Source organism: Adiantum capillus-veneris, chromosome 21 (assembly GCF_014529385.1).
Source record: "Adiantum capillus-veneris isolate H3 chromosome 21, ASM1452938v2, whole genome shotgun sequence".
Lineage (NCBI taxonomy): Eukaryota > Viridiplantae > Streptophyta > Polypodiopsida > Polypodiales > Pteridaceae > Adiantum > Adiantum capillus-veneris.
Genome location: NC_140951.1, coordinates 55,714,427 through 55,730,999, shown reverse-complemented (window position 1 = coordinate 55,730,999; position 16,573 = coordinate 55,714,427). Strand labels below are relative to the sequence as shown.

The following is a 16,573-nucleotide window of genomic DNA, read 5'->3' as shown; positions in this document are numbered from 1 at the left end:
AGAGAGAGAGAGAGAGAGAGAGAGAGAGAGAGAGAGAGAGAGAGAGAGAGAGAGAGAGAGAGATTTGACGTGGTAAAGAAATGTATTTCAAGCACACTTTTTCACAGGGCACAATTGAAAAATGAGATCAATAAACTTCATGTCTTGAAAGTCATTTGTATACACTTGGGTTTACAAGAATATCTGTTACATTGACACTACTTCAACCCGACCATCCAACTCTTTGCACAAAATATCTTTTTCTCTTCGCCGCATCACCTTACGGCCAGCTAAGAAAAAGGAAAAATCTGATAGTTCCTTGTCCATTGACTCTTCAATGATGTCATTTCGCAAATGCTGAAGACTGCATAGCTCCCTTATTGTAACCACCAATAGTAGGCCATTCTCTTTATCAATCACTTCCACATCCACAGTAGGATTATCTTCCAAACCTGCAGAAACTTGGTCCATAGGAATGTACTTACCGTTTAGCATTTGTGATCGCATATACCAAAATGAGAGTAATAGTGATTGGCTTGCAATCATGTACTTGACAACTAGAGTATCAAGCGCGACCTCGCACTGTAAACCAATCTCTTCCTTTGCATACCATCCTTTGTTAAGAAGTTTGTCACAGGATGACTGCTGAAATGACTTGCACATGAACATAGTTTTTGTAACTCTGATGTTGTAGCTATGAAACAGCTCTATGAAGAGTGCAACAGGACAAAAGTTTGCAATTCGAACCAGTTTGGTAGGAATAGAGCTACGTAGAGACCTTTGTATATCCTTGTAGAGCTTACTTCGCATTGCCTCCACCATTGTTTCCTCGGGAACTGGCCAGTCCACAGTGTTCCAATCGGTCGGTAGAGGCAGTTTCACCAACATGCCATTCTTATTGCCTGAGCTGAGTTGGTAAAAGTGGTCATAAAAAAAGATTCCCTCATCAGCCAATCTTTTGCTGCTCCTCTCTGAATACTGTAGAGAACCAATATGGGCATGTACAACATGGAAGAGGCCTATTATGCACTCCACAGGCTCCCATTGCTCATAAGAAGAGGGATAAACATCTGCAATATATATAAGAAGAGTTAAACTAAGAGTATCAATAAGTACAAATGACAAATCTAATGTAATTGAGTTGTGAAGAGTAGAGACATTACTCATAACAAGCGGAGAAACATTGCAAAATATATAAGAAAAGTTATAATGAGAGTATCAGTAAGTTCACATGTCAAGAGTACTTACAATTGCAACGTGGTTGATGTATATTTGATACATTTCCACCGTTTGCTATCACCTCTGGATGGGTAAACACATGCTGAACAAGAACTTCCTTTACAGATCTTTTGCCGATCTCAACTTTGAAATCCAACACCCTGGCCTTCCATGCTGAGCGGTAAACGTTGATACCACTAAACCTCTTGGGTCTTCTTGGTTGCATGAGGACCCATGAACCTTTGTTTATCCTTTGTCCAACCCATTGATTGTCTGCACTTATTGAAGCTGGTATTGTAATTGAGGATATGCTACTACTTGGCCTTCTAGGCAAAGTGCCGTTGTTGTTTGTTGGTGTGAGAGACAGTAAACACCTTGAGGCTCTTGGGCGAGAAGACGTGGATGCCATAACTCTCAGAGAAAAGCTTTAGTGGAGGGAGATTCACTTTGAAAGCATTCTAATGGAGGAAAAGTGTTTTAAAATTCCAATATCTTGTGCGGGCTTAATGGTCACCCTCCAGTACGTTAATGACCATGAGAGAATATCAGAAGTGGGACCACACGCAAGCACCTAAAAGCTCGGTAAAAGTAAGGAAATTACTATGCTACAATCCTAGTTTCGTGAAAGTTTTATGCTATTTTCCTATTTTTTGAGTCTTTCCAGGTACTTTTCTACGTAACGTAGCCTTCATGCTCATTGGACGCGCTCTATTTTTCTCTCTCTTCATATGGCCCTCCAAATGACCTCCAAAATTTCCTAATGGGTTTCTCTCTCTCGAGCTCTCTCTCTTGAGCCAAAATAAAGCAAGAGCTTCTCTCTCTAATTTGCATGGAAAAGCAAAGTTAAATTGTGTAGCCAAAATCAGTCAAAAAAAGTAAACTGCCGCACGCTGCTACCACGTCAGCACTTCGTAATGTGCACCGCAAATTTCGAGTATGCCATGTCAGCAGTCAGTTCGTATTGTAGGCCACGTCAGCATTTTCCCAGGCTCTCTGTAGGGCTATTTTTAGCAACAGGCAGCCACGTCATCATTTCTACATCCTATGCCAGAGGGTGTGTGTGTACTAAGTAGCCACGTCACAGACTTGTGACATCCAACAACAACAACAATAATTAGTCCAAGGAGAAGGGAGTTTACAAAGGCAAAAACAAATTCTCTCCTGAAGAGCTTGAAGCTTTTCGCAAGGACCATAAGTGTTTCAAGTGTGGGGAGCAAGGACATGGCTATCGTTCTTACCCCAAGAAGAATTTTCGCAATGAGACTCCTAGGGCTTCCACCATCGAAGCTCCAAAAGAGGATGTTCATTGCAAAGGATCATCATTTTCCTATGCTTGGGGAACGGTAAGAGAGCATGATGCCTTCATCTTGTTTGACCCTGGCTCTACTCACAACTTCATATCAATGGAGTTGGCCACCAAGTTGGGCATTCAAGCTTTCGAGATGGGAGATGTGGTAACGGATGACACAACTTTCAAGGGACAACAAGCCTCCGTTACTCCCTTGATTGGGAAGTTGAGGCTTCACGTCCAAAGCTATGTTGGCAAAGAAGACTTTTTCATCTCTCCTCTCCAACATGAGGATGCTATTCTAGGGGCGCCATGGTTTGATCGCATGGCTGCCAATATGAAGTTCCCTAAAAGGAGAATCGAGCAGAGACATGTACGCTCACTAGCATCCATATACATGTTCACTATCGAGCACTAAACCATATCACTATCAAAAACAAATTTCCCGTACCTCGGGTTGACGATTTTTTTGATAAGCTACAAGGCTCTACCTACTTCAGTAGGATTGACCTTAAAAGTGGCTATCATCAAATAAGGATAGCGGATGAAATTATCTTAAAGACCGCGTTTTGCACAACATTTGGTCTTTATGAATATCTAGTCATGCCTTTTGGCTTGACTAATGCACCAGCTACGTTCAATCGTCTAATGGAGAAATTTTTTAGACCCTACTGCAAATTCACTGGAGTGTTCTTTGATGATATTATCATCTACTCCAAGTATTTGGAGGAATATAAGCAACATCTCCAAGTGATTTTTCAAGCATTGAGGGAGAACAAGCTTTTTCTCAACCAAAAGAAAAGCAAAGTTTTCCTTCAAGAGATTCAATACCTAGGTCATATTATCTCTCTCAAGATGGTATTTGTATGGATCCATCAAAGTTAGAGGTAATAAAAGCATGGCCTAATCCAAGGAATCTACATGAGCTAAGAAGCTTTATTGGTATGTGTGCATACTATAGACACTTCATAGAAAAATTCTCTCAAATAGCAGGACCACTACACGACTTAACTAAGAAGAACGTTAAGTATATATGGACTGCTAAGGAACAAAATGCTTTTTATAAGCTCAAAGAAAAGCTTACCTCTCAGCCAGTCCTCATGCTTCCGGATCTCTCAAAGCCATTTGAGGTCCAATGTGATGCTTGTGGTGATTGCCTTCAAGAAGGGCATGCCATAGCATATGAGAGCCGAAGGCTCAATACCGATGAATGCGTCTTGGGAATTTATGAGAAAGAGCTTTTAGATGCTCTACATACCCTAGACACATGGAAGCACTATGTATTGGGGACTCCATTTATTCTACGAACCGACCACCAAAGTCTCAAGTATTTCATGACGCAAACCAAGCTTTCCGACAAACAAATGAGGTGGGCAAATTTTCTTTCATAATTTAATTTCCATATTGCTCACATCGTTGGTAAGCACAATCAAGTGGCCGATCCACTTTCACGACAACCAAAAGTTAATGCGGTGTCTATAGCTACTCACAATGATCTATCCTCTATGATAGATGAGTATGTTACTAACCCTGACTTTAGAGACATAATGTCAGCCCTTGCTTTGGGGAAGAAAGAAGAACAATTTACCTTGCAGGATGGTTATCTTCTCCACAGCAATAGGCTATGTGTTACCCATTCCCTGAGAAAGTTATGTATGAATCCCATGCTCCTTCCTATGCAGGGCATAGAGGTATTCAACCTACTCTTCGAGGAGTAGAGACATATTTCTATTGGCCTACCATGAAAGTGGACATATAAGTGTATGTTTCAAAATGTGTAGTATGCCAAAAGACCAAGTATGATAGAGGGAAGCAACCTGGATTACTCCAGCCATTGTCTATCCCAAATTCACCACGGGAGAGTATATCCATGGATTTCATCTTTGGATTACCCAAGTCTATCCATGAAAATACGGGAATATGGACAATAGTCGATAGGTTTAGCAAGCAATCACACTTTACTCCTTCAAAAAGACTATTAAGGCACACCAAATGGCAACTCTCTTCATATCTCAGATTTTCAAACACCATAGATTACCAACATCCATCGTATCAGATAGAGATCCTAGAATGACTAGTAATTTTTGGAAAGGTCTCTTTGAAAATCTAGGAACAAGATTGAATTTCTCTTCGGTCTATCACCCACAAATGGTTGGCCAAAGTGAGATAGCCAATCTTACAATACTCGATCTACTCAAGACTTATGTTACCGAAGTAGATCAACGCTCACAAAACGAGAAAAGTACTTAACTCTTGTAGAGTATGCCTACAATAATACTGTACATACTTCTACGGGAAAAGTCCCTTGCTACTCAAAGTACATGGGAAGATCTTTGCCGCCGATGAGTATAACCGTGACCTACAAGAATCTTTTCAAAAGATTAAGGAGGCTATATCCATCTCTCAACAAAGGCAAAAAGCTGTTGTCAACAAGCACAAAAGGGCCTTAGCATTCAAAGAAAATGATTGGGTCTTGATTAAGTTTCCTAAGGCTTGATTGAGGCAAACCACGGGCAAAAATCCTACAGGCCATCAAAAGTATTATGCTAAGCTAGCAAAAAGATCCTATGGTTCTTTCCAAATTTTGAAGCCTATCAATGAGACGGCCTACAAACTCAAGTTGCCCAAGCATTGGCTCTTACACAATGCTTTTCATGTGAGCCTACTCAATCCTTACAAAGGAGAGCCCCCAAGTGAACCAATTATTGAAGTCCCTCCCAAAGTTGAAGACCAAGAAGAGGTGCTACAACCCGAAGTTATCCTTCGGCATGACGACAAGGTACTACGACATGGTAAGATTATTCGATGGTATCTTATTAAGTTTAAAAATCATCCTTTTAAAGATGCTAGATGGATGCAAGGAATATAGCTTAAGGATAGTAAGAACCTTGTCAATGCTCTCAATGCTACATTAGAGTAAGCAAATGTACAAATTTCTTTTAAATGACCCATCTTTTTGTCTTATAAGACTAGTTCTCTTTTTAATTGTGCACAAATTTAAATAGTATGCATGCTTAGAATCATGTTTGTGATGACGACGTTGGTACATTTGAAGATGATCGACCTATGGAAGTGCAAGAGGTCCAGGCATGGCCGTTTGCAGGTAGGTGATGGGTACATTGGGCAGTTATTTGATTGAGCCAGGAGAGAAGAGTAAGTATAGATATCACAAGCTTGGGAATGGGACGAGGAGTGCTAGATACAGGTGCTATCAGGTTTGTAATATGGGATTTGGGGCAGGCTGTCTGCATGACACTCTACTGCCTGGATGTGTATGCCAAATGCGACATTGTACAGGTCATTTGTGGTTCTCAAGACTTGGAAGGCGAAAGGTGCTATAATGTGTATGTCGGATCGGACATCAAGAGCAGCATGTGTAGGGCTTATCATGTGCTTGAGGATATGTGTTTTCTGTTTGTCGATCGAGTCCTCGGGCAAGAGGATATCCCTTTGATGTTGTCAACGTTTGTGCCGATTGGCGCTTCTATTGGCGCATATCTTGACACCTTGAAGCTTTTTTTATGCTCTTTTGTGGCTATCAAGCCTTGGTATAGGATGCGCTTTTGTGGTATGATATGAAAAGCCGATATCAGTATAGCCGAATGTCGGTTGCTCTCATGGTGGGATGCTTGCCACAAGGAATTGAAAGTGTGTGCCAGAGGAGAAGTCGAAGGGGATTTCTTCAACCGATCGACAAGGGTCAGTAAAGGACAGTGTGGGAAAGCGGCCCAAGTTTAAGGGTTTGATAAAAAGAGAATGCTTGCAAGGTGGTGGGCTGCAGTTTGTCAGGAAAAAGAAAGCCTCGCTAGTTGGAGGTTTGCATGGAGGGCGGCAGTTGCATGAAGGGAGGGAGTTTCTATAGAGGGAAAAAATCCATGGGATGGCATGCCAGGAGGGAGGTCGCCATGGCACCACTGAGCAGAGCTTAGGGAGGTGAAGGGGCCAGAATGAGGGGTTCCACCTGCTGGAAGGGCCGCCAGAGCGCCACTCAGGAGAAGGAGGCCGTGAGCTGCATGGGGAGGGAACCTCGGTGGTGAGCAAGCAGGGCCAACCGGTTGTGGAGGAGGGCTGATGCAGAGCCCCTATGTGCAAAAAGCGCCAGAGAAGGCGGGTTGGTTGAAGTCATTGAGGAGCAAGGTGGGCCGCCTTGTGGCGAGCAGGGACAAGGAGGGCTAGTAGCAAGGAAGGGGAGAGCCACTCCAGAGGGAAAAGGTGGCGAGGGCTGCGGAGCCTCCAATTGAGAAGGGGCGGGTCCAGAAGGAGAGAAAAGGAATGCCGCGAGGGCTGCAGTAGACGGGCAGAGAAGGGGGGGCCTGAGACCTGGTGCAGTTGACGAGGGAGTCAGGTGATGGTGTTGCTGAGGGGGAACAACACCATAAACAAGGGAGGCCTTTGATTATCGCAAAGGGAGGGCTGCCTTGGGGTAGTCCGTGGAAGGAAGAAGCCGCCAAAAGGAGCCCGTGAAGGCGGGCAACAGGGAAGGCAAGTTCGGGAGCAAGGAAAGAACCGCCAAGGTTTTGTGTAAGGGTGAAGGAAGCGTGGATGATGCCTTGTGCACGGGCGATAGCCCGCATCATTGTTCCGAGGTTTTTAATGGATAAGTGAACTTACGGTTGTTAGTTGGCTCCAATCTATTCTTCGTCTAGTCTTTTGCCGAAGATCCGCGGTAGCTGCAGCTCCGGATAGTATGTGTGTGTGTGCAAAGAGAGAGGGAGAGATAATATTGTGTGAGCGAAGTCTTGGGGGTGGTCGAGATGTGTGTCGTCTCCTAGTGTGAGTGCATTCACAGGTTGGGGAATTGTAGGTATCCATTGGTGTCGAGATCTAAGGGTTTGTTGATGGATTTATTGTACTGAAGTGTTCATGTGGTGGGTAGTCGTGATTGCTCGAGGGTGGTGTGTGTTGTGAAGGTTGGAAGATAGTGTGCATGTGTGTGTGATTCTGTGTGGGTAGGGGTGCAGACTATTACCTTGGGCTATAGAGAGGTAGTGTATTGTGTGCAGGGTGTTGTATCCTTTTCCCCCATCCCATCACTGGTGCCGCCACTGAGGATCTTGCTCCTCAGTGAAGTTTTAAAGCCTGAAGATGATGCATGATATTGACTTGGTGCTTGTTGGATTGGTTTTCCGATCTGGAGCTATACCTGTTGCAGTTGGGAATTTGTGGACATGAAGCCAAATTGAAGGCCCTACCATTGGTTCTACAAGGATGAGCCAAAGCCTGGTTTGAAGGATTGAAGGTTGCAGATCGTCAGTCGATGAGCGAGATTCACAAACAGTTTGTTGAAGCCTTTCAAAAGCAAGTTTCTCCATTGGACTTGGGTGAGAAATTGAGCAAGCTCAAACAGGATGTAAGTGAAGATTTTGCTTTGTTTTTGGATAAATTTGAGTCTATTTGGGAGAGACTAGCTGCTGTTACATGTGTGCGAAATGGAGACCATTTCAAGCAAGAGCAGTTTCTAGCATGCTTGCATCCGGGAATCAAAGCAAAGGTCGAGTGCGGTGGTGTAGAGGACTATGCGCAAATGGTTTGCTTGGCAAAGGCAAAGAGCAGGAAAGCAAAGAAGAAGCTAGAGATGGGTTTGTCAAAGCCGGCAGACTATGGATATAGCTCGGCAATGGAGTTGCGTCATGCCATGAAGCCAAAGGGGAGTTCAAGCGTCAAAGAGGTGGCTGCTTTGCCATTGGTAAGCTATTCTGGTCATTCATTTCCATTTGTGCCTCCAGTTTGGTGTGCTGCTATACAAGAGTCTGTTAGCTCGACTAGCAAGGATGCAGTCCTAGCCAAAGAGTGTATGCATGAAGAATCCAATGAAGCTATGGATCAGAGCTCGCAGGACAAGTTTGACGATGTTGGCAAAGCGATGGTCAAAGATGTAAAGGGAGAAGCTAGCCAGGGGGTTGGGCAACCTTGCCCTACCGATTGTGTTGAAGAGTGGTAGTGCATTCCAGAAGGTATTGCTGATGTCGGTCTACCAAAAGATGAGGTAATAGATCATGGCTTTTTCTTTTGCTTAGCAGATGATATGGTCGTAGAAGAAGTCCTTGAAGAGCAGGCAAAGGTGGTTGAGCAATCCAATTTGCTCTCGCATAAAGTGGTTGAAGATGAAGTGTCAAAGGCTATGGCAGACAAAGATTGGCATGGTGAGTCAGGTATGGAGTGTATGCCATTTGAAGAACCTACAATAGAGGGTATGCTTGGAACACATGTAGGCTTGGATATGCAGCAGGTGGAGGCAAATTGCAGTGTGTTGCTACTTTATGCCATGACATGGATACATATGGTGTTGAGGGTTGCTCTAAAGGTATCTTTGCATCGGTTGCTAGGATTTTTTTGAAGAGGATTATGCTATGGAGAGCTCTCTAGCAGGTGAGAAAATCATGATGTATGGTGGAAATGCTTCACAGGTTGGTATACAAGCTTGTTTGTGTATGAAGCCGGTGTATGGATACAGGTTGAAGGTCGATGTTATGTCAAGTTGCACGAGAGCTTGATTTTTGGGCTTACATGTGCAAAAAAAGAGACTGATTATGCATGTACTAGAGACAGATGGCTATGTTCAACGCCATGTATTTGACCCAGATGGGGCCTACACTGCGCTTGGGGAAGCTCGAGGCTTTCCATTCGATCCGGGGGGTTTATGCAGCTGTCCCTCTCTATCTATCTATATAGTTCTACATACTACATATAACCTCTTATTATACTATTAGGTTCTCGCTTCTTATGCAATTTTCTATTATCTAAATAATGCTATGGTTGAGCATGAATGCTCAACGTGGGGTTGGGCAATGATGGTACTGCTGAAGATGATCGACCTATGGAAGTGCAAGAGGTCCAGGCATGGCCGTTTGCAGGCAGGTGATGGGTACATTGGGCAGTTATTTGAAGGAGCCAAGAGACAAGAGTAAGTATAGATATCACAAGCTTGGGAATGGGACGAGGAGTGCTAGATACAAGTGCTATCAGGTTTGTGATATGGGATTTGGGGTAGGCTATCTGCACGACACTCTACTGCCCGGATGTGTATGCCAAATGTGACATTGTACAGGTCATTTGTGGTTCTCAAGACTTGGAAGGCGAAAGGTGCTATAATGTGTATGTTGGATCGGACATCAAGATCAGCATGTGCAGGGCTTTTCATGTGCTTGAGGATATGTGTTTTTTGTTTGTCGATCGAGAACTCGGGCAAGAGGATATCCCTTTGATGTTGTCAACGTTTGTGCCGATTGGCGCTTCTATTGGCGGATATCTTGACACCTTGAAGCTTTTCTTATGCTCTTTTGTGGCTATCAAGACTTGGCATAGGATGCGCTTTTGTGGTATGATATGGAAAGCCGATATCAGTATAGCCGAATGTCGGTTGCTCTCATGGTGGGATGCTTGCCACAAGGAATTGAAAGTGTGTGCCGGAGGAGAAGTCGAAGGGGTTTTCTTCAACCGATCGACAAGGGTCACTAAAGGATGGCCTGGGAAAGCGGCCCAAGTTTAAGAAAGAATTCTTGCAAGGTGGTGGGCTGCAGTCCGCCCTCAGGAAAAAGAAAACCTCTCCAATTGGAGGTTTGCATGGACGGCAGCAGTTGCGTGAAGGGAGGGAGTTTTTACAGAGGAAAAAAAGCCACGGGATGGCATGCCAAGAGGGAGGTCACCATGGCACCACTGAGCAGAGCTTAGGGAGGTGAAGGGGCCATGACGAGGGGTTCCACCTGCTGGAAGGGCCGCCAGAGCGCCACTTAGGAGAAGGAGGCCGTGAGCTGCATGGGGAGGGAACCTCGTGCTACAAACAGAGAACGCGGTGGCCCTGCAAAACAGAGAAAACAACATATGGCAAGCCTAAGAATCGACAAAGCTGAATACCTGACAACCATCCTCGCACATATCCCACGCCATACACAACATAGAGAGACATCGAGCGAGAGAGAGAAGTAGAGCACGTGCAGATACGCCTCCTAGAGCGGAGTGCCACACCGGCACGACGAGAGAGAGAGAGAGAGAGAGAGAGAGAGAGAGAGAGAGAGAGAGAGAGAGAGAGAGAGAGAGAGAGAGAGAGAGAGAGAGAGAGTAGACACAGGCGCTGGGTGCAATCTCCCCCCGTGCAAGAGTGACCCTTTCCCTCTTGCACGTATTTGATTTATAGATTCTTGAATAGTCAAAGTGAGTACAAACTGACTGGCCGGACATAATTGGCCAAAGCTCACAAAGAGCACTTGAATAATCAAATATACATAAAATGTAACATCCTTCTGCATAATCCATTATCTGTTGATGCTCTTGCCACCTGTCAGTTACAATAGATAATAAAATATCAATTCTATAACATACCTCTCCGTTGGAAAGCAACTGTCCTCAGTTGCGAAGATAAAAATCTGCAAACAATACTTGTAAAAAACAGTAATTAGTATGTTGTGTCAAAAATAGCACATAATAAAAGAAAAATTTATGAAACTAAACAACATTAGCTTATGCCTGTCGTCATCTACATACTACCTATTCTAGTGTCCCATACCACTAGAATAAGAAGTATATGTCATACCCTGATGAATCAGGATATCATTGGTCACACTCATCATTTAATAATCTATTCCCATCATTCTCAAGTTCAATACTATCACGATAGAAAATCAACATATATCCATTCCAAATCCAAATCCAAACATCTGTCAACATGTACCCATTTCAAATCGAAATTCAAATATCCTTCAATTGTGTACCCGGGTAACAAAATCATACCAGTTAAAGTGGTCACCAGCCACTGCAGCATGATTTTGTGATTGGTGTTGCCTCATCCGGCGAGTCTACACCAATAAAACGTGCTGCCTAAATCGGCGAATCTGCACTAATGCTGCCTAAATCGACATATCTGCATTGGGTATTTTTTAAAAATTATAGATCTGAAGTTTATTATTGTGCTGCCTAAATTGGCGGATCTGCACCGAGATGAGTATCTACACACTACTTAGATCGGCGAATCTGTGTGTGTGTGACCAATGGACTAGGCAAGACATAAAGGAAAAATATTTACTATGTTGTTGACATCACAGTGCAGTATGTCAAAGCACTTACAAATTGTTATGCACTATCCCAGAGTATTGTAGCTCATATGAGTAGCTACATAGCTTACTGACAAAGCATCTCAAAATTATCTCACAAATTTCCTTTGAATTTGATTAAAGTCAAGCAAAACAAATAATTTTTAATATTTTCTTGTGAATTACGATAAACCGAATAAAGGTATGGGGGTTGAGCAGTGCTATTGTACATTAAATAATGAGCCATTCGAAGAGGAGAGAAACCAATAAAATCTTCAAAATTTGGTAAGTCCTACAAATTGCAAGTCCGAATGAAGAATGCAGAACATTTGACAACGGTGGTCGACAGAAGGAATCGCAAAAGAGCATGCAATATAGCCATGTCACAATTAGATGAAGTTGCGAAAAGGGTCACCGAGCAAGCTGGCAGTAGTAGTATGAGCATGAACTAACATGTGTTAATATTAACCAACTTAAAATAAAATGCGAATAGCATTGCTACGTACCCAAAATCATGCAAGTCTTGCCAGAAATATCTAAAGATTAGAAGTAAAATTAAATTTCTGCAAATAGTGTGATGGAATCCATTGAAGATATTAGAGTTATATAAACCTAATTCTTATGAGCACTTTATGAAGCTTGAGTGTGGTCGTCTCCAGCATAATTCGTAGTGGTGTTCCAAATGCTTTTTGCCTTAGTCATATTGTAATCGTCGATGGGGCATATCGTCAACGTAATTCTGAGGGGGGGAAGGGGGGGGGGGGGGGGGGGGAAGGGAAAGGGGACGGGGGAATACGAGTAGAGACTAGGGTATAGAGACTAGGGTATAGAGACAAAGATAAAGCTACATCACATGTGTCGTCGTCCAGTATACTATGAGATATGAAGCCACTTGCATTGCCTATTTAGTGTGTGAGACCACTCATTAGAGTTATGAGAGTCCTCAGGTTGTTTATGCTAGAGTGGGGCAACACGAGGAGAGACATTCACAGAGGGAGATGTTTGACTGTGTGAGGGTAGAGACTAGACATTTAGAATAATGAGATCAAACGGATAGAATCTGGGTGGATCTAATCCAATATATGGGTGCCGGTAAGAAACTCATTGCAAGTAAGTCGTTCAATTGCGTGGCTAAGAAATGCAAAATCTCATCCATCTCCTTTAAACTCCACCAAACACCATGTGTTTTGCCGGCTTAAGACCAGGTAGAGGTGTCACTGAGGTTTCAACATGATGTAAGGTGTCCCCAACTAGTGCTTCATGGGTAGATCTCATTCCAGTAACAATGTACCCTACTTGACCACTCAATAGCAGTCGAATAGGTGTAAGCTCTGGATACATAATCCCTACATCCATGACTTCATAACTTTTTCTTGTACCCGTTGATGCTATCGTGTCCCCCTTTCGCAACATACCAGCAACATGGCAAATGACACCTCTGTACTCATCGTAATAAGAATCAAGAAGCAACATACGTAAAAGAGAAGCAAGCAATCCTTCTCGAGAAGGGATCCTCTCAACAACAGAGCGTAAAACCTTTGAGAGGCCTTCCCCTGTCTTGGTGGACGTAAGAAGTGCACCTTTCGGATTTTTTCGAATATGGACTTCAGCTGTTCTTTGACTCTTCCAGGTTCAGCTTTAGCTTGATCTATTTTATTAGGAACTGGAATGATAATCAGATCAGCCTCAAATGCTAAGTAAAAATTAGCCACGGTTTGAGCTTGCACACCCTGTGCTACATCAACTACAAGTAGCAAGCGACCTTGAAACCTCATAACTAAATTCCACATGGCCTGGTGTGTCAATAAGATGCAGAAGATAGGATCTTCCTGCAAGAGGAGAAGCGCAACTTGCTTCATCAAGATTTTCCCTCATAACAGTGATGCCTCTTTCCCTTTCCACCTGGAGCTTGTCGAGATACTGAGGCTGTCCATGGCCCTTCTTGATGGTGCCTGGGAGTACAAGAAGGCGATTAGCCACGGTGGATTTTCCGTGGTCAATGTGGGCGATGATGGAAAAGTTTTGGGTAATGTCAGGAAGGTAATCATTGCGGTCGATGTGAGGAAGGCGTGCTGCATGGCTGTTGCCTCAAGCCTCTATTTATCTTAGCGAGCTCATGTTTGTCTGTGTGTGTCTGTGTGTGTGTGGTTGGGCACCAACATGCTTCACCCAAAGTCAATGTGGGCAGCCCATGGCTGCAGAGATTTCGGCATCATGCTGGGCTGCTGGGATGGTTATGTGATGTTGGCGCAGCAAGGGCAGCCCACAAAAGGTGCGGCAGTGGAAATGGCCGCAGTAGGTGGCAGCGTAGGACTTGAGGAACATCTCGGGGTAGGTGTTCTGTAGAACAGTGGATGCATGGGAAGAGAGGCTTAAGGGGCCACCAGCTGACGAGCGACACAGAGAGAGCAACTATCTGGTTGGTTGAGGCTTGCCAATGTAATGTACCCAACATTTACCCTTATAAATCATTTCAGATATTTTACAAAGTAATTGAGATTCTCAATTTTGTGAGTCATCATGAGTTTATCAGAGCAATCGGATTGAAAATCGGGTTCCGAATCCATTTGTTTATGATTTTTCTTTAGGTGGAACTATAGGTTTATGTGGGAACCTAATCTATGTGTGAAGAAAAAGCTTGGAGATAATATTTTTAGGAAGGAAAGAGAGGTGAGTCAAAATTAGGATACTTCTTTCTTTCTCTCTTTCAAAATAAAATGAGAACTTGTAAGTATAGAGCTTTTTAAAATCGCGCATAGGATTCGCGAACGCAAAAAAAAAAAAAAAAAAAAAAAACAGAGGCCGCGACGACGCACGAGCTTTTTTCTTCTCCTATTCTTGAAACCTCTCAGTATTCTTAGCAACCCCCTAGGGACTATATAAAGGACCCTTCCCCTCTCACTTTTAACACACACATCTACAAAAGCGGAAGCTCTCTCGCAACAACGCACCGGAGGAAACCTCTCTCCCTTAACCCCTCACCTTCAAGCCATCTCCATCTCCAATCTTCGACGTGCCTTCACTCGATTTGTGAACACCCTCTCTCTCTCTCTCTCTCTCTCTCTCTCTCTCTCTCTCTCTCTCCATCAACGCGCTTTTCCTTTCTCCATTCCGAAGCTATGGCTCCGAAGCGTGTAACGCGAAGTTCTAAGGACGCCCATGCCGTTACACCACCAAGGAAGGTGGGAAGAAGGGTGTCAACTCCGAATGTAGCTCATGCGGAAGCATCAACCGAAGAAGAAGTCGAAGCCGTCCAAACTCCAGCACAGGAGTTAGCTATACGCGTTCCAAATCCGGTAAGACAAGTTATAATTCTGCATTGCTATTCATGTTGACTTGGGAAGCTAAGCATAGAGAACCCTTAAACCGTCCGAGAAATGTGATTCTATCACATGAAACAAGCATATGTTTTCATAGACTAGTGAAAGGACTGTTTGATAAATTGTTACTGTTTGGGATTGTTATTGTTTTTTATTGTTTGATAAGCAATTTCTGATTGATATGAAGAATTGGTTGATTATGTTTGATGAATCATTAATGAGATGAATTGTTGAAAGAATATATTTTGTTCTCGCGGGTAGCGAGATGATTCTGCGGATAGCGGAGATTAAAGCTGAGGTTATCGGCTCTCTTTTATTCCTCGCGGTTAGCGAGATGCCTCGCGGGTAGCGGGATGCCTGGCGGTTAGCAAGATGCCTCGCGGTTAGCGAGATGCCTCGCGGGTAGCGGGATGCTTGGCAGTTAGCAAGATGCCTCGCGGGTAGCGGGATGCCTCGCGGTTAGCGAGATGGGAAGGTTGTGCAATTCGCGGTTAGCGAATAAATCCTTTGCAAAGGCTCTGTTGGTTAGACAGAGAAAGTCCGCGGGTAGCGGCAAAATGATGAGAAATTGGAAAAGTTGTTTTTGTTGAATAATAGGGTTGCCTTCATTAGCATTGTTTGAATTGTTTTGGTATTGTTTGAAGGGCTGGATAAAATAACCTGTGTTTGGAATTAATTAAGGAACACTGTTTGTATATGTAGAACAGTGTGGAAAAAAAAAGTGTGTGTGTGGGGTGGAAAGTGGGGACTGGCTCAGGTTTCCAGTCAAGGATGGGTGGAATCGATTAGTCGAGTACTTTTCACTTTGTTTTAGTTAGTTAGAGATTTATCTCTTGTCATATTTCGGAATCAAGGATGGCCGCCGTGCCTCTTAAACGCGGGGAAAAAGGCGTTGTTTTTGGATCCCTAATATGTGAAAGGGATTTCTTCTCTTATAATGTAGGATCTAGAGTCCATAGAATCTTTAACTCATCGACTTGGCTTGTGGCATAGGGTCTTGCAACTATGGACACAATATGTGGAAGCCTTCTTCTCTTTCGTTGCTCGTATCCTTGCTTCGCCTTATCGGAGTAGGGTGTTGTCAACGGATTTAGAGGATAAAGAAGGATATCTTCCAAGTCGCCCCGATCTTTTAGGGTGGGGACCTTACAGCCGACGCCATGCATAACATGAAAATAATTAATAATAAAATGTGGACAAAAGTGATTGTGTGTGTGTGGCGAAGAGATTGAGAGTGGGCGATCACTCTGCATGGCACAATTTGCTGGTTGTCGTCAAAAGCAGGGCGAGCAGCGTATAGGCACGCTATAGGTGGTGGAAGGTAGGGAGTGAGAGTTGGAAGATAAACATGCACTCGAAGTAGGAGAGGTTGTGTGGCCTGCATGGACCATTTGTTTGCCGATGTGTGCAATCCTCACGTTTGTGGGGCTCAGACTAGCTGAGACGACAACCAGTGGTGGTTGCAGACAACAATGGTGGTGCTCCGTGTGGCCCATGGTGCCGTCGTACAACATGGTCTGGGACGACGGAGGCCGACCCCTCTAGTCAGTTGTGCTAGCCTATGAAGTCTTGCAAAATTGGATTTTTCCTAAACGTGCAGGGAGTCTGGTCTATTGCCCACTAATTGGCAATTCCCGCAGTGTGTAGTCTTCCAATCCACCTTTGCTAGCTTTGCTATACGTTTGTTTCCACAGTGGGTACCATACCAAATGGAAGCCTGGATTCAGTTCTTGAATAAACAG

The 16,573-nt window shown here is 43.8% G+C and overlaps 1 protein-coding gene across 1 annotated transcript; it reads left to right on the top strand.

The window, feature by feature from the left end:
• The first annotated feature begins 6,258 nt into the window (after positions 1-6,258).
• LOC147430982 (uncharacterized) lies at positions 6,259-9,599 on the top strand. The gene has a single exon (XM_086494490.1). It carries the CDS (start codon positions 7,743-7,745, stop codon positions 8,424-8,426), a length of 684 nt encoding a protein of 227 aa, XP_086350616.1. The 5' UTR covers positions 6,259-7,742; the 3' UTR covers positions 8,427-9,599.
• Positions 9,600-16,573: the final 6,974 nt, after the last annotated feature.

Bases quoted from the DNA above. Each gene is read 5' to 3' on its own strand.
- LOC147430982 (XM_086494490.1), top strand. From the start codon at position 7,743: ATGAGCGAGATTCACAAACAGTTTGTTGAAGCCTTTCAAAAGCAAGTT.